We start from the raw sequence: 18,604 nt of genomic DNA, 5'->3' as shown, positions 1-18,604 counted from the left end.
CTCTAGGCACTGAGGCAGCACTTGCGCAAGCATGTCCCACACAGAGGGTGTAACGGCCCCTATAGACATGCAGTGTTTACCGACCGCAGTCCCAAGCTGGAGAAGAAAACATCTTCACAAGATGATCCAGCTTCTTGGATTCCCTGTCCGGGGGAGCAGTAGGTAATGTGCCCTTGGAGGTGGAGGCTTGTACTACCAAGCTCTCAGGGGTGAGGTGTTGGGACAGGAAAGTGGAGTCGCCCGGGGCTGGTCAGTAGCATAATGCAATCATCCTGTCCCTGTGTTGGGACTGGACCAGGTGCCCAAAAGGATGTCTGTCAGGGCTTCATTAAACGCAGCAGGGGCTCTGAAGAGCTCACCGACAGTTAAAGCACTTCTGTCAGGAGGATAGTCCTGACTGCCACCGTAAGTAGCTCGAGGTGGAGAGCCTCAGCCGCCCAACGCAACACTACTGTGTATGACGCTCCCTCCTCCTTAGCCGCAGTAGGAAGAGACAACATGCCGACGACTGGTGAGGTATCCAAACCACTGGCTTCCCCCAGTTCCTCTCTCCAGTCCTAATCATACACCAGCTGGTCTGTTAAAGGGTCTCCAGTCCTCCTCACTCTCCTCTGGCTGCCAAACTGGTCTCAAAGAGCCAGGTTAGAACAGGAGCACAAAAGTACCCGACGATGTCGGAATCGGCATCCGACTCCATGTCTACCTTGAGGTGGAGGCCGGTGTCGGCTGCGGACACAGCCAATGCAAGTGGCAGATGTGGTGCCGGTGAATCGGAGCTGGGGGAGGCACAACAAGTCAGGCTGGCCAAAGATGGCAAGCATCACAGAAAATCCGAGACTGGGCAGGGGTCGCACCGGGTCCCGGAAAGGAAGGGAAACCCAAAGTCAACCCAGCAGGTTCTGCACGCAGAGCCGCGGGAGGAGGAGCACCACCTGCATCCCTCGCAGCGTCGGCCGACGGACGGGGAGTAGTCAAAAAATTACGATGCTTCTTCAACTTCTTTTTTGTGCTTCGAACCTACCTAACCCAGAGTGCGAAGACTTCGACAAAGAATGGTGTTAGCCCAGAGACTGGTGCCTGGACCTCGTCCACGACCAGGATCCTGAGCGACGCAGAGCTGTCTGCCGGGCCTCAAGTAGCTTTCGGGACCCCTCCCACAAAGGCTTAGAGGCCATTGTCCGGCAGTCGGAGCACGACTTGGGGTCATGGTTGCGCTCCAGACAGTAGAGGTACACGTGGTGCGGATCCTTCACCGATAGGAGTCTGTTACAGAACTGCAAGCCTTAAAGCCGGGCATTCCTCGTGCACCAGGAGTCAACAGTTCAGTCAAAAATTGACTGGGGGTACCGCTCTCTCCAGAGTTACACTTGCTGGCGCAGAAATAGAAAGAACTGACGTCGGCGCGCGAGGGCATCGTCTATGGAGCTACTGCGACGTTATCCTAGCGACCACGACACAGAACACGGAGTCAACTGACTCCACCTTCCGACGTGCAGGGGTACTGCTGACGAAAAACTTTCCGGAACCTGTCTGATGCCTGGAGGAGATTCTAAGGTAGAGAATCTATAACGGTTTCTTCCCGATAGCCATAATTAACCAAAGGGTCTAGGTCTGAATTGAAATTCAACAGACTACCCATACATAGGAAGACCTGTCTGCAACCTGCAGTGAGCTTTCCCGGAGTTACCAGAGCAACATCACACTTTCGCCCCAGACAAAAAACAGAGGGACAGAGATGTACTGTGCTTTGGCATAACAGGCTCACCTAAAAGTAGAGACTGACTAGACTTTTCATGCAAAAAGGGTCTTGTATTCTCTGTGCCCAGGCAAGAAGGTGTTGAGTTTTCACGGGGTTATGCCCAAGTAAAAACTACCCAGCCTGGGTCAATAGTACGGTAGATTTATATAGGTGGTCGGAGTAATTGGAAGAAATTCAAATATAAATCAAAATTGTGAGCATAAAACAAGAACACAGATCACCAAATAGTCAAAAAGCAATTAAAAAAGAAATGTAATCATCAAGCAGGACGCATTAGATGCAATTGTAAATCAAAGCATTAAATGGATAGTTGTGCCCTTTTTTTTCTTTTTTCAATAAATAGTGCTCATGAGTGTAGGGAGTGACACAGCGAAGAAATGGGGAAGTGGTAGTGAGGGACAGGATAAAGGTGTTTGTGACATAGATACAATACACACTATATACAAGTAAGCCTTCCCTGCCTGTCAAGGTCAATTAGTTCCATAATACATTGCTCATTAGTACATCTTTTGTTAGTATATTCTGACCCCCAAAGGACAGGAGGGTTATTGATGGCCTCACAGCGGGGTCTTCATCAGGACAGTAGAGCACTTGTCTTACAGGATGAACTGGCACAGTTAAATCCGAAGCGGGCTTCCAGAGAGCTTCTGATTCAATCACATTTGGAAAAGCGGGGGGCATGGAGAAACAATCTCCCATTACCAGCGGCAAAAGTCCGAGTCAAGAGTCTTGATCAGTTGGCGGCTGCTGGTTAATAATTTAATTTCTTTTTGAATTGGTATTTTACATATTTGGTGATCTGTTTTCTTGTTTTATGCTCACATTTTTGATGTATGTTTGAATGTCTTCCAACTACTCAGACCACCTATATAAACATACCAGGCAAGGAGGTTGGCTCACCTCAGCATTGCAGAGAAGTATTCTGAGCAGTGATTTTGATTAGGAGGCACTTTCTGCTCTTCATGGTTACAGACAAAACTGATATAGACTGGCGAAGGTACCAACATGTATACAGAGCCTAGGCACCCTTCTTAGTACAGCTTCTTAAAGTTATTTTTCTGGTGATTATACAAGGTCTCACTTGACAGCTTAGCTGCCAAGCCAGACCTACAAATTGATTGTGAGATGCACGAGAGCAAGGGAAGAGTCGAGCCACAAAAAGAAGCAAGCAGCCCTGTAGCAGTCAACAGCTGCCAGGCCTTAAATAAAACATGTATTATTTCTGAATAAATAAATAACCCAACAGGGTGGAGCAGCAATGGATGAACAGAGGTGCTGGGGCAAGAGGAGTGCTATTGCCTAGTAATTGTGTGCACCTGTCACAATCACGCCAATTACTATTTGTCATTAAAAAAAAATCCAACAGATCGCAAGGGAGCAAAAGAAGAGTCAAGATGTAAAGGAGGGTAAAAGGGGGCAATCAGGATGACAGAAATACATGAACTCCTAAGAAGTGTTAAAAATCGCAGAAAAACAAGCAACCCCCAGATGTCAGTAGTGAAAGGACAGAAGTAATCCAATAAGAACATGATTGGTTCTCCACAGTGGTGGAACAAATAGCCCACTATATGTACATATTTTAACAGTTTGTAGGAGAGGCCTAAAAATGACACTTGAAACTGGTGTGTTGTTCCGACTAATCCGTAGGCTCTGCAAATTATTTGATCATCATAAACTAAGGGCTTTGTGTGAAGACTGTTTCAGTGTCTGTCTGTCTGTCTGTCTAAGAATCTCCCCTAGGGACGATCCACCCATATTACCTGATGGGAGAGAGGGAAGGAACCAGTCTTGGTCTCGAGTTGGACAACCCTCACAAAATGTCAGACCTGTGCATGGTGATTCCTCAGCATGCAGCGACCTTCGGTGGTCAGCAGAAGGGCCTCCTCTACTGCACTATCAGGATGCCAATTAACAGCAGCCTTCGCAATCTGCACGCTAGCTTAGCGAGGTTATGGATATGTGGATGAAGATGCAAAGAGTTTTGTACCTTGTGCGTAGGGAGGCCTAGTACATGATGTTTAAGGCATCATGATAATGTTGTGCGCAGCTGGATATGTAAACAAAGTAGTTTCAGATAAACTAATCAAACATTGTTGTGCATGCCAATATGTGCAACAATTCATATATGAAATGTTATTTTCTAGGACAATGTAAGGAATAAGCTGCCTCGCTACATGGGCCTAACACAGGAATATAAGAAAACAAGTTACTTACCTGTAACTTTGGTTCCCCAGTATTGGTAACTTTCATAGATTCCCATTCTTTGTATCACTCCCCGTCGTCGAAATGCAAGCATCGGTAAATAAAAAATACCATACAAAAAGGTACAAAAGAGAAAACTAGGCCTCATCTCATTTTGTAGCTTATCAACCGCTTTTTGTAAAAGAGACCATACTTTCTGCAACAACCAATCAGAAGAGTCTCACTCCTTAGAACCTTTCCGAGAGAGCCTCAGAGCCTCAGATTTTCATAGCCGTTGTGTAACAGCAATCATAACCTGATAAGAGGCCAAGCTTTCCATGGGGAGGAGGGTGGGCGCATGGGAATCTATGAAAGTTACCATATCATAGATTCCCATGCGTTGTATCAGAATAGCTAGCAGTAAGCCATAAAACCACATTTTGTTACATGAATAGCATTACATGTTACATAGTTATCCTCACAGGAAACAAATCATAAATGGTACCATAGACAGGAATACAACAAGTGATGCAAAATGTGCAATACAGGAAGGAGGGTTTGTAGGGAAAGCTCACCTCTCATTGAAAAAAATTCCTCAGGATTGCCTGTCCCACAGCTGCATCATTCTTCACAGAAGAATCCAGGCAGTAGTGGTTCGTGAAGATATGAGTACTGCTCCACGTATCTGACAGATGTCCTTGATAGGGACTCCTGAAAATAGGGCCACTAGATCTCGTTGAATGAGCACAAACTCGTTGTTCCAGCGGTTTGCCCACTTCTTGATTGCAAAATTGGATAGTATTGGAAATCCAACGAGAGAGACTGCTTCGACAGCGGAAATCCCTTCCGCGGGGCACTATAAGAGACAAGCAGTTGAGGAGACTTCCTGAAAGGTTTTGTGCGTTCCAGATACAATTTCAGACATCTCTGAACGTCCAAAGAATGTTAAGACCTCTCTGCTGGAGTAGAAGGTCGTGGAAAAAAAAAATTCAAAATTACCGGCTCATTTAAATGGAATTCAGATGGAACCTTCGGGATGAATTTAGGATTTGTCCTTAGAATCAGAACATACTTCTTAAACTGTAGAAAAGGTTCTCCAATGGTGTAAACGCTTGGAGCTCACTTATCCTTGTAGCTGATGTCAAAGCTAAGAGAAGGGTCAGCTTCCATGACAGAAATGTAAGGTCCGCCCTATGAATGGGCTCAAAAGGGGCTCTCATCAAATTAACCAATACCAAATTAAGCTGCCATACTGGTGGAGGAGGCCGCGGACCGGAGGAAAAACCCTGAGAAGGCCTTTCAGGAACTGTTTCACAATCCTCGCAGACCACAGCGAAGGACCTGAAGATGTCCGTCTGTATCTAGAGATGGCTGCCAGATGTACTTTGACCGAAGAATGAGCCAAACCCGAATTAGCCAGAGAAAGAATATATGGCAAAATCTGATGTGGAGCCGAAGTGTATGGGTGAAGATTCTGTCCCTGACACCAGAGACAGAATCTTTTCCACTTAGCCCGATAGGTCTCATTTGTACTAGGGGCTCTGGCCAGAGACAGAATATCCTTACACTCCTTGGTGAGGTTCAGGTCCTGAAATTCTCAGTACTCAGGAGCCACGCTGTCAAGTGGAGTGAGCTCAGATCTAGATGGAGCACCTGACCTGGAGACATCGTCAAGATAGACGGAACCGGCTGCAGACGAATTGGCAGATCCTGAGAAAGTATAAAGCGTTCTGTGTACCAGAACTGTCGGGGCCACGCTGGTGCAATCAAGATCATCCGGCAGGGTTCTGCTTTGATCTTCCTGAGCAGTCTCGGGATCAGGTGTATTGGTGGAAAGGCATAGAGAAATGCGCCGCACCAGGCAATCGAAAGCGCATTCCCCAAGGATCCCCGATGGTGATCCCTGCTTGCCAAGAGCTGGCATTTGGCGTTCTCTGGAGTCGCAAACAGGTCTATGGTTGAAGTTCCCCAGCATGCGAAGACCTCGTCGAGAATGGCTTGGTTCAATTCCCATTCGTGACTGATCTATGTTTGGAGGCTCAACGCATTGGCTGTGGTATTGAGCAGCCCCGCTAGGTGCTCTGCTGTAAGATAATAATAAATAATAATAAAGGGGTTTATAAAGCGCCTGGTGACGCCTCCCGGCGTATCCCCGCGCTGAGGGAAAAAAGGTCAGAGATCAAAGGAGGGGAAGAGCCTAAAGGGCAAATAGATACGTTTTTAGTAGTTTTCTGAAAGTGGCTTCATTATTTGCTAGCCTAATATTGATGGGAAGGGTGTTCCATTTAATTGCTGCCAGGGAGCGGAAAGACCGACCTCCCATTCTGGATTTTTTTATACGGGGGATCATGAGGAGGCCCTTTCCCATCGAGCGAAGTGCTCTGTTAGGCTCGTACGGAACAGCTAGGTCTCACAAGTAGGATGGTGCTTTATGAGAGCAACGTTGTGGAGAATTGCCCAGTCCCAAATCTCTTGAGCTTCTTTGGAAAGTGTTCAGGATCTTGTCCCGCCTTGCTTGATTACATAGTGCATGGCCGTTGTGTTGTCCGCGCGGACCAGCAATGCACGATTCTGAATCCGTGGCAGAAAAGCCTTTAGGGCCAAGTGAATAGCCTTGAGTTCCAATAGGTTGATGTGGAACCTGCGCTGATCTGGATCCCAATGACCACTCACATGTAGCTCCTGCAGAACAGCTCCCCAACCTTCTAATGAGGCGTCCGTGGTGAGAACCATGGGAGATGGAGGAAGTGCGAAGGTCAAACCCTTTGAGATGTTGTCTTTTACCAGCCACCAGCTGCATGCTTTCTTCATTGCTGGTGTGACCAATATCCTGTCGTAGAACGAGCCCTCCGCTTGGTACCACTGCTTGTCCAGCTGTTCCTGTAGCGGGCGCATACGAAGCCTGCAGTGCGGAATCAATGGTATGCAGGATGATATCGATCCTAGCAGGGAATTGTAAAGACGGACCGACAGCAATTTTTTCTTTTGCAAGAGACGAGCTGACAGTAAAAGCTTGTTCTGACATTCCGTCGGAAAAGCCTTGCATTGGTCCGTGTCCAGGATAGATCCTAGAAACTTTGCCGACCTGGATGGGCAAAGGATCGATTTTTCCTTGTTGAGTTGCAGGCCCAGGTGGCTGAAAAGTTGAATGCAACTTGTCTGCCCAGGAGGCTGCTTGGAAGGTCGGAGCCTTTATAAGCCAATCGTCTAGGTAGGGAAAGACTTCTAGAGATTGCTTTCTTAGAAACGATGCTACTGGAGCAAGTACTTTGGTAAATATCCGTGGTGCTGACCTGAGACCAAAGGGAAGCACCTTGAATTGAAAATGGCTCTTGCCTACCGTGAAGCGTATGTATTGCCTGTGAGCTGAATGGATTGGAACATGGAAGTATGCGTCAGGCAATGAGAGATCCTGCCCCCCACTGATGTCATCGGAGGGGGAGGAACAGTAGAAAGAGCCAGGAGGCCGCTATTGGCGTTTAGCATTGTCTCTGCCCTGGCGACCTTGACGGCTTTACCCTTCTCCACTGTAGTGGAGAAGCGTGGCTCAGTGGCTAGAGGCGGCAGACCCGGAAGCTGAGATCGGCCGTGGACCAGGGTTCGATTCCCCGCCTCGGCGGGTCTCGGGCTCAAAAAATTCCACGGACTCGACAATTCTCGCTCCGGTGCCTACTCGACTCACGGGGTCACACTCTGCGACTCTGGGCAATAGCTTGCTTAATCCCCACTACGGCCCCTCGCGGCGGGATGCCTGGCTTTCACCTTGTGGATACCTTGCCGGGGTATCTCACAGGGGAATACCAGGACGGGTTCCCTAAGCAAGCGCTTAGATACCGGGTCGGTGATTTGCGCTATATAAATACATGTACATTTACATTTACCCTTGATGCAGAGAGAAAGAAGCAGATTGACCTTGCCTCTGAGTATACTGTGGCCTGTAGGACTGTGACGATTAAGAATATGAGTAACGTTGTTGGTACCCTCCTCGGTTGTTAAAATTCTTTCCCTTCGCTCCTCAGAATGGCACTTTACGATATTGAAGAGTGCCTAAGGACTTGGCAGTTTCTGTGTTCTTTTTGATATCCTGTAAGGCCTCATCGATATGCTTTCCAAAAAGCATGTCACCGTCATAAGGCATATCCAATATCTTGTTCTGTACCTCAGGGCGAAACCAGGTCGCCCGAAGCCAGCCTTGTCTCCTCAGGACAGCCGAACCTGCTAAGGCTCTGAAAGCTGTCGTCGCTATGTCCATGGAGCAGTCCATGATTTCTGCAGAAGACCGCTCTCCTTCATCCAAAATTTTCCGTGCATCCATCTTAGTAGCCTCCGGTAACTGGTCTATCAAAGGAGCCATATCACACCACATCTGACGATTGTAGCGGCCTAAGATCACCAACGCATTGGAGGCACGAACTAGGAGACTTGACATAGAGGAAAACCTCTTCCCCACATTGTCCAGGCGTCTACCTTCCTTGTCCGGTAGAGAGGTCAGAGGAGCCGCCGGATTCTTAAACTTCCTTTGGGCCGCCTGGGAGATAACGGAGTCCGGCCTTGGCTGGCCAACCAGACACGCCGGACTACCATCCAGTGCCCTGTATTTTTTTTCTAGTCGCGGTAAGACCGGGATGACGGTTGTAGGAGAGTAGGGTCTGCAATCCTATGATCACCCAGATTTTTGCTTTTTGCTTCACTGGTTTACGACTTTCCCTGGCTGTGGGCCTGCTAATCAGACCCACAGCCTAGCTGTTCTCTTCCAAATTGTACCCAGGTACTGAATTGGCACTGGGCCCTCTCCAAGTCCCTGTACCCAGGGCAGAGGTGTACCCAGAAGTCTCCCAGGGGCTGCAGCATGTATTATGCCACCCCTGGGTTGACTAACTAAATCTGACACAACTGGCTGCACGACAGCTGGGGCAAGGTGGTGTAATCACCCTTTGCTTTAGATATAGTATTCCTATATCTAAACCTAAAATGGACACCTATCAATCACTCCTATGGCAGGCCTTAACAATCCTGAAGGCAGAGTGCGTGGAATAAGGTGAAATGGTGCTCTGGCATGAGCTGAGCCCGTTTGCAGCTTGCGGAACCAAGTCCTAATAGCTGTTCCATGATAACGCATACCATATACTCTTAAGTGCATTATAATCCTCGCGGTTATATGCCAACTCTGGTATCGCTTTATCAAAACATGTCGAGTAAGGTGTCATACGAATTGGAATACTAACCCCTCGCCAATTCTGGCGACGGGGTTAGCATTCCACCCTTCTAGAGGGACACGACATGTATGTAACCTGTAACCCCGGTTAAAGTCAGACATAGCCTCAGCTCCACAAGATGGATGATGCCACCGAGACACAAGTCTGCCCTCCTGCTGCTGGGAGTCCTCCCAGCACAGGAGGCAAGGACAAAGGGTTTCCTGCCAGGGGCGGTGCCAACACCATCCCAGACAGGATTTTGTGTATCCTAGGTAGGCAGGGCTTTAGAGGAAGGTGACTGCAAGTGGCACCCCGGTGCTCACTGTGCATAGGCCGGCTTGAACCAGTTCCAGGGGCACTCCAGCCCCTGATCTGGGGAAAGCCCGCCAAAGGAGAGGGGTGTAACCACCCCCCTCCTAGTCCCACCCATAGGGCAGGACTTAGTCGCGTGCCAGCCCCCTTTTGCAGGATAAAGGTAGGAGCAGGCCCCCTTCCAAAGTAGATCATCTTTGAATCCTGAACCAACTTTCCACGAAAGGAACTCAAGACTCTTCTCAAGATTTCTCCCTTGTGGCTAAGGAGTAGTCACCCTGCAGCAGCAGGCACCATCCAAACATCGCGGTCTGCTGTAAGTCTCCTCACCGGATCAAGACTGCCCAGCTCGACGAGAACCGGCTTCCCTGGCACCTCTACCTGCATCATCAGCCCAGCTGTGATTCGTGGGTGTGACGAGACCTCGAGGGACCGGCCATCTTCCAAGACTGCACGACGCTTGACCAGCACGACTCCCGAGTGACCCTCGACCGAGTGCTTTGGGGTAAGAGAAGCCCCAACCCTGAGCAGCTCCAGCACCGAAGTTCAGCTCCCCTGCATTCACGAGATCTGCGTGGGGCCCTTCTGCTCTTTGCTGCTCGCCGCGTTGTCCAGGTCGCTTGCCCGTTGGCTAGTGGCCCTCTGACGACAAATTTCTACGACTAACACCGCTCCAACAGAGGAGCACCCTGGACCCTCCTGGTCCACTCCAGACGCCATTTTAAGTCCACCGCGTGGGCTTGCATTTGCCAAGACTTGTTGCCCCAATCCTGGGTCCAGCGACGTCGACAGCAGATATCTTCGTGGGACAGCTCGCACCTCCATCCTGGTCGCCGACAACGCCTCCTGGTCCGAGAGACTGCAGAGCCCAGCAGCGCCCACTCACCTGGTTGAGGTGACTTCGCCCGGTGCCACTCTGGTGCCCACCTAAATCACTGGCTAGTGATTCAGAACTTGGTCCCCTCTGCTTACAGGTCTTCCTCTTTCCGATCCAGGCTTGGATCCCCAAGAACTTCTTCACTGGTCACCTGCCAGCAACTTCTTTCTTCAGGCTCCTGGTTTATCAACGAAGAAACCCGACGACATTTGAACCCTATGCAGCCGCAGCCCCTGGGCTAGGTAAACCGAGTACTCCGGTGCTCCAGCGTAGACCAACTCTCTAAGTGTCTAGATCGACTTCCGTTTTTGACCTACCTAGTCGGGTTCGCCCAAAAACACTAACTTTGCTTTTACTAGCCTCCATAGACTTTTTCCCGCCTTACGCGTGAGAGTTCCCACTCTGCACACGACGTCCCTAGGCCTCCTGCTCGTAATCTAAAGGTTCAGTAGTCCAGTCCTAGCGATTCTAAAGCCTATGAGAATAGTACTTACCTGCTAGTAATTTCGCATTCCACTTGTGTAGTATATGGTTTTTCGTGCCCCTCGGGCATTTGTGTAAATTGTGCGACTTGAAGTATTTTCGTAAGAGTTTTGTTGTGTGCTTAGCTCCCTGACTCATAAAGAGTTCAGGGTAGACTTGTTATAAATAAATACCTGTTTATTTTCATAACAACTTGTGTGGTGTCCTTTCACTTGGTGTTCAAGGGGTAAATGTGATGGTAAAACAGCTGGCTTAACACGCCCTCTAGAGTTTAGCCTAAAGACTGCACGTGTCCATGCTACTAGGATAGCTGGTCTATCAGGTTGACTTACAACCAGACATAAATAAGGGTTGTTTGGACTGATACAAAGTGTTCACTAGAATAGTGAACATTATATATCAGGCCAACTTCTCACAACGGTTGCTGGAGATTGCATAGCTTTCACTCCCTCAGACCACACATGGTCTATGATGGGAATCGAGCGGACGGATCTTTTGTACGACTCCTTGAAATCATATAGAAAACAGTCCGTCTGAACTGTAGTTACAGGTAAGCCAAATAGTTTGGAAGCCCACTCCATGAGGTTATGGAAACCACCTATGTCTGCAGGTGGTGAATCCACTGGATCAGGTGAAGGAGAAGATGGACCTAGTAGCACGTAATCGTCCCATTCTCTTTTAGGATTAGGGACCTCCGTCACCTCCTCATCTGTGGAATCATCATCCTGAACTGTATGTATCGGAACAGATGGTTGATTAACCTCCTCAGGTTCTGGATTCCGAGGCCGAACCTCCATGTGAATGGTTTCAGGAGATTGTGAAGGAAACCGCTTCCTGTAGTCCATGAGCATCATCTGCAGGTCTGATATAAGTGAAGAAGGCATTGCCACCATACCTTGCTGGGATTGTTCCTGCAGTCTGTCTCTAGGAGGAGGTTGACGCACCTCCTCATAATAGCCATCAGAATCGGAGTCCTGATATTTCACCCGGAGATGCGAAGGACTGTAAGCATCTCCATAAGGACCATCATTGTCCTCATCTTCTTCCTCCTCCGAATTATCCTCATCAAAAACTAAAGCAGGAGGTAGGGGAGTCACCCTTCGCGGGGACGTCATCTCCGGCGTAATTTGCCGTCTTTTTATCACAATCCGTACTTTTTCCACCTTCAGAGAGGTCGGCGTCGACGGAACCGTCGTCAACGAGAGCATTGTCGACGGAGAACCAATCATCGTCGATGAAGGTGTAAGCGTCGACGGCACAGTCGACGAGCTCGTCGTCAGAATCAATGCTGTCGTCGTCTATGTTTTTCGTCGACACCACCGTCAGCGTCACCCTCGTCGAGGATACCAATCTCGTCGACGAGGAAGATAGTCGAATCGTCAACGTTGAAGCTGCCGTAGTAGACGTCCTAGTCAACGCCACCGGCGACGGTCCAGTCAACGGGGCAGAACTGACAGTATGATGGATTTTCGCCGTCATCGATGTACCTGATGATGTTACCGTCGACGAGCGGGATTTCTTCATGGATTTCGTGTCCTGAGGCAGAGAAGCAGGTTTTTTAAAACCTGTTGGTTTCTCTGAAGGCTGGGAGGCCACAGAAGGCTCCTGGGGAACTTTGAGTAGAAATCACCTCAGCACTCAATCCCACTTTCTCCTTTACACCTCGGTGAGGAGATTTTATGGGATCAGAACCACCAGATCCATCAGATATCTTTTGAGTGAATTTAGAAGGAGGCTCCGCAGAGGTCGAAGGGGAAGACCTACCCCTTTTCATTGATCTCCTTGAAGAGGAAGCCGAAGTAGAATCCTCATTCTCACTGGAAACAACCTCCTTCCTTGATTTCATCTTTTGGAGCCAGGTCAAAAGTCGTCCTTCCCTGTCTCTCAAAGTCTTATTAGAGAAGGTCCTGCAGATTTTACACTCTGTAACTTTGTGGCCTGGGTACAAGCAATAAATGCAATCTGTATGCTTGTCATCTACATACAGACGCTTTTTAGAGCAAGTAGCACAAGCCTTGAACAAAGCTTTCTTTTCCTTGTCAGAGATTTTCACAAGAAAAAAGGTTGTTTTCAAGTTGTAGAAGAAAAACTGAGAAAAGCCCAGTGGAGACTCCCTCAGCACAACGTGCGGTAGAAAATCTGAGGCTCTGAGGCTCTCTCAGGAAGGTTCCAAGGGGTGAGGCTCTTCTGATTGGTTGTTGCAGAAAGTTTGGTCTCTTTTACAAAAAGAGTTTGATAATCTACAAAATGAGATGAGGCCTAGTTTTCTCTTTTGTACCTTTTTCTATGGTATTTTTTATTTACCGAGGCTCCCATTCCGACGACAGAGAATGATACAAAGCATGGGAATCTATGAAAGTTCCAATACTGGGGAAACATGCACTCCTCATCCTAACGGTCGATATATAAAACCTATCTAAAAAGCCAGTATATCATTTCATAAAATGGCAAAAGGTAAAAACTGCTCTTAACATAGCCTAAAAGCAAACTTCCCTTTAAAAATATATAAAAGCCCCAAAGTCATTATACTGTTTGAAATCCTAAGCACTCCGAAAGACATGGTGCCTAGAAAAATACAAATAAACCAAAACTCTTTAAAATCAATTTAGTTTGTAAATCAAGCCAACACTGGCCATGCCATGACTTTCGGAGTAAACTAAAGAATTAACCTACTGGTCTCCAACAGTCCCTCAAAAAACAATCAAATGTGAACAAATTACCAGACACTGCTAAAATGCCATCATGGCAAACACCTTTACTAAAAAGAAATAAGTAAACCGAAACTTACAAATATATGAATGGTTAAGTTAACGCTGTGCATGGTAGGTGAACTGAAATATTAAAAGACTAGAGTCAAGTCTTAACAGTGCCTGAAGGAAGTGCAAAAAGCAAGAGCAATGCTGAACATTCATAACAAAGGCAAATTAATAGGTAGTGCTGTTAGACCAGAGAGGCTTACCGGCAGGTTTCTGGGTTTCTAAGGACTTTCCTTTGTAAGTATCAAACAGGTTGAGCGAAGAATACTTTTTTCCATCCTTCCCCTTTGCTGTTTGCCCCAAACGATCGGACATTGCGCTGGAAGGTCATTGAGTACGGTGGTTCCTCCTGACACCCCACGAAACGTGCCTCTTCCTACAGGGAAGGGAAAAACAAAGTTTTCAATATATAACGCTATATATATTTTGGTGGGATTTTGGGCCTGGAGGGTACACCTCAAGTCATTCAGTACAGCTGTGGCGCACTGAAAATGTTCATAACTACAGCCAAGTACCCACCTTCAACAGCAAGTTGACTAATTACAGAAATACACAGACTACCGGACCACCCAAGTAATTCTGGCACAACAGTCAACACTCTGCCCAAACTTGCAAAATGTTTTCTTGATCCAATCTATCACTAGAGGATAGTTTAACGGCAAGGTAAATGGTGGAAGTTTCCTCAGGAAACTGACATAGTGCACCTGTCTTTAGGCTCAAAGGAGTTATGGGGTAGGTGTTATTCTAACCCTTGTTGAGGTGAATGCACATTTGAGTTGTGAATTGACAGATGAACGAAATGATCAAAAGTGGGAGGTAGAAAAAAGGAAAATGTGATCCAGGTAAAGATGTATAAAGTTTAGGTGTTATAAAACACATAAAAGTCTCACTACAGGGGGGCCAAGACGCAATTGAGTGATCAAGTGATAATCGGGAGGGGTCAAGGCTAGCTTGGCTAAATAGACTATGTCACAATAGTTGTGGTCCAAACGTTTCAGTACTTAGGAAAAAATATATTTGCTATAGGGTCTATGAAAGAATGAAAGTGTCTTCAATCTCAAGTGGAACCAAGTACACGAGTAACTTCACTCGATGACTGCACAGCGTAAATAAAGTATCTCACATTTCAATAGATAAAAACACACAATATACAAAAGTTCAACCATGATGCATTTGTCTTTACACTGTTGTGCAAGCCTTTATTTGGCTTATCACATTTGTGGAGTTTGACTGTTTACAAAGAATTAATATCTAAACTCTACATCACAAAAATGAATAAATAATGAAAGCATCACATTGTCAATATCAAACTCAATTACAAAGCATCCAATATTATGGCGTTGCCCAATGCATTTCGGGATCTACAAATCCCTTCTTCAAGGGCCTCTGTAAAGAAGAATAAAACATGATTGCAATGGAATACTGGGCCACACCAGAGAGGCACATAGACATGGCAATGACGTGAAAGCAAAAGGAAGTCGGCGACAAAAAAAAAACATGATATGCACCATAAACGTCTCGTGTAAGGTCGTGATGCTTTGATTAGGAAAATGTGCCCAAAATTCACTGACAAAAATCATACAACAAAACATAAGAACCAAATACCAGAGACCCGTTAAAGTGCTCCCAGCTTTAGAAAAAACAAACCATGTGTCTACAAGGTTCACACTTCTATGGATGAAGAAAACTCAAAACTTACTGAATATCTAAACTCGTCTAACCAACAAAATTTAGGAATGTCCTGAATAGGAAATCTGGAAAAATAGACAAGGTAACATAAGGCTCAACTGTGAGGATGGTCTCACAAGCAAAACATTTAATGTAGGCCACTGACTGCGTCCCTACCTCTCAATGTGTGAAAACAAGAAGAAAGGCTGAAATGCATTTGGTCGCTTGTTCTACTTACAACAAGTCTCTTGTAACTTGCTGCCAACCACAGGGGGATGTAAAGAATGTCCCTGCATCAAAATAATGGGTTGAAGTCAGTTTGTATATCAATAAACGTTGCACACTGAAAGAAACATGAAAGTACTGAAAATTACCTCATGTGGACTTCTCCCACATAGAATAGACGGTCGGGCCCTCGTACTCTGTAGAGTTAACAGAAGTGTAGACACCAAGACTAGGGAATTACTAAAGAGCTTTACAAAATTTTCAAAGAAATATCGGTGCTTACCAACGACAATCAACCTTGTAATGACTCGGTTGAAACCTGCAATAAAATAGCCCAGTACTTCTCCGGAAAAATCACCAACATTTATGCCAACTTTTCTGAACAGATGACCTCTGGTCACGATTTTAAGGAAAACTTAGAAACTGATCCTACGGCACAAAGTCTTCTACACTTCTCTGTACCGCCCACGGAAACGCTTATAAATATATGTAAAAGCGTTAAATCAGGTTCCCCTCGGGACCCAGCTCCACCAAAAGTTCTAGCCACTAGCCTACAAGTACTGGAACCCTACTTCAGGCATGTTATTCAAGTATCCTTCTCCTTGGCCTGTCTTCCGGAAGATTGGAAAAAAGCGATAGTATTGCCCATTAAAAAGAAACCTAACATCAGTCAGGATACCTTAGAAAATCTCCGACCTATCTCCCTGCTCCCCTATCTCGCGAAAGTGGCCGAGAAAATTGCAAACAAACAACTGATGGTCCACCTAGAATCCAACCACTCCCTACATGGATCCCAATCTGGTTTCAGAACGAACTACTCCACGGAGACAGCTCTTCTAAGAGCGACTGAAACTCTTCGGGCAGGAGCAGATGAGGGTCATACAATGGCACTCATCATGCTGGACCTCAGCGCTGCGTTTGACACTGTAGCACATTCCATCTTGCTACAGTGTCTAAACAAAGCGGGGGTCACCAAGATAGCACTAGGCTGGCTTAAAGCTTTCCTTTTGGGCCGAAGCTTTCAGGTCCAAAGAGGCTCATTCCTCTCAGACAGCATTGCTCTTGAACAGGGGGTGCCTCAGGGCTCTGCCCTGAGCCCGACCCTGTTCAATCTGTATATGGCTCCTCTGGCAGATGTGGTACAATCGTATGGCATAAAATTAGTATCCTACGCCGACGATACCCAACTGCTCATCTCGCTATCCCAAGCCCCTACTTTAGCTGCAACCAACTTCAAAAACTGTATGCAGGAGCTGGCAGGTTGGATGAACCAACACTGCCTAAAACTTAACGGCTCAAAAACAGAGGTTCTTGTGATAGGTGGTAGCGACACCAGCTGGACTCAGGATTGGTGGCCCTCCTGTTTAGGACCTTTACCTACCCCTGCCAAGGAAGCCAAGAACTTGGGGGTTTGGGTTGATCCCAAACTCTCCTTTGACAGTCACGTCCACAAAGTGGTAGGGAAGTGCTTCGGGGTGCTAAAAATCTTAAATCGCACTCTAGACCTTCTTCCGCTAGAGGCCAGACGCACCCTGACCCAAGCACTAGTCACCTCCCGTATTGATTACGGAAATGTGCTTCTTCTAGGGACAACTGAAAAGAACAAGAAAAAGCTTCAAGTCCTACAAAATACGGCAGCACGGCTAGTCCTTAAGTTACCCAAAAGAGCTCCCTCTAAATCCGCTTTGGATGCTCTTCATTGGCTTCCCATAAAAAAAAGGATCCTCTTCAAAGCATTGCTCATATGCTACAGGATCAATTCCATGAAAGCCCCTGAATATCTCAAAGACTTAGCCATACCCTATGAGCCAAATAGAGCACTTCGCTCTATGGGAACGGGTCTCCTTAAAATTCCTCGCATAAAGAAGGCCAGGATGGGAGGACGCTCCTTCCGCGTGCTGGCGGCTAAAAACTGGAATGCCCTTCCCACGAACATCAGACTAGCTGAAACAGAAACTATTTTTAGAAAAGTCTTAAAAACCTACCTGTACACCCTATAACCTCGGCCTCTGCGTCCAGCTACTCTCTCCACAGCGCGGGGACACGCCGGGAAGGCGTCACCAGGCGCTTTATAAACTCTTTATTATTATTATTACTAAAATAGATAACAAACAACCGATTAGTCCTACATCAGATTCCCGGCAACGCATTTATTATCTATAAGTTGTGGATTCGCTTACCTCACGCAAAATACTCGGCGTCCTTCAACTGACGTACTCAGATCTGTAAAACTCACGGCGACCTGAAATCCCGCCAAGAAATAAAGCTGGCAGTCAGCGACGAAAGAGGACTACAGTGTCCGTAACGATGGAGCACCATGTTAGAGTGGGTTGTGTTCTCTATGATAACCAATGCAAGTGTATCGAGTTTAATAACGTGGCCAAGATGCCACAGTGAATTATCAACATCATGTCACCTACATTTTTTAACTACTGCATATTCCTAACCAGACAACCGCCTCCCTTTACCAATGTACCTATCAATCAACATCTATTACAAATTAAAACATTTCAAACCGCAACCTACCTATTCAATACTGCAAATCCAAGATATTAGGAAAAACTCCACCCCAGAAAAAAAAAAAAACATTGAGCTGCGTCTGAACAAGAAAAGAAAGGAACGAAAAAAGATGTGAAACCCCTATAAATCAACTAATGAATAAAGTAGACTGTGTATAGTGACTGTGATAGTAGGCTGTACAAAACTGTTTAGCAAAAACAGAACGCTAGCTCAGAGAATACAATGTGGTAAAGATAGAACACAAAGTGAAACAGAAAAACCAAAAACAAGCAGATTGTTGTGATCCTCATTTGTGAAAAGCTCATACGTACCATTGCCATGAATTTGTACATTAACAATATAGATATACACCAACGTATGCAGTATAATGCTTGTGCTTGACCCTAGCCCCACCAAAAACCGATAACACTACTGAGGCAACTACAAGCATAATGATGTTAACTACAATATTATATACAAACAACATGATCTACTGTGTCGCTAGGGACAACCATGCCAACGACATTATGAATATTCTTTTTAAAACAATCGTTCTAGAAAACATGACATATCCAATTTGTCATTCAAACCACGTGGAGTCATGGTTTTGAACAACTTGATCCACCAAATTTCACGTTGTGATAACATC

General features: G+C 46.5%; 1 protein-coding gene across 13 annotated transcripts in view; it reads right to left on the bottom strand.

Annotated features, from left to right (window-relative positions):
* Positions 1-18,604, bottom strand: part of PRRC2A (proline rich coiled-coil 2A) — a 1,857,131-nt gene that overhangs the window by 1,717,330 nt on the left and 121,197 nt on the right. For all 13 annotated transcript variants that reach the window (XM_078645954.1, XM_078645958.1, XM_078645955.1 and 10 more), the window contains exon 2: positions 13,767-13,939. In XM_078645954.1, coding sequence (XP_078502080.1) covers positions 13,767-13,878 — 112 coding nt within the window. In that variant the 5' untranslated portion in view covers positions 13,879-13,939. The remainder of the gene's footprint in view (positions 1-13,766; positions 13,940-18,604) is intronic.

Source organism: Lissotriton helveticus, chromosome 5_1 (genome assembly GCF_964261635.1).
Source record: "Lissotriton helveticus chromosome 5_1, aLisHel1.1, whole genome shotgun sequence".
NCBI classification, from domain to species: domain Eukaryota; kingdom Metazoa; phylum Chordata; class Amphibia; order Caudata; family Salamandridae; genus Lissotriton; species Lissotriton helveticus.
The sequence above is the reverse complement of the archived record's forward strand: the minus strand, read 5'-3'. Positions and strand labels throughout refer to the sequence as shown.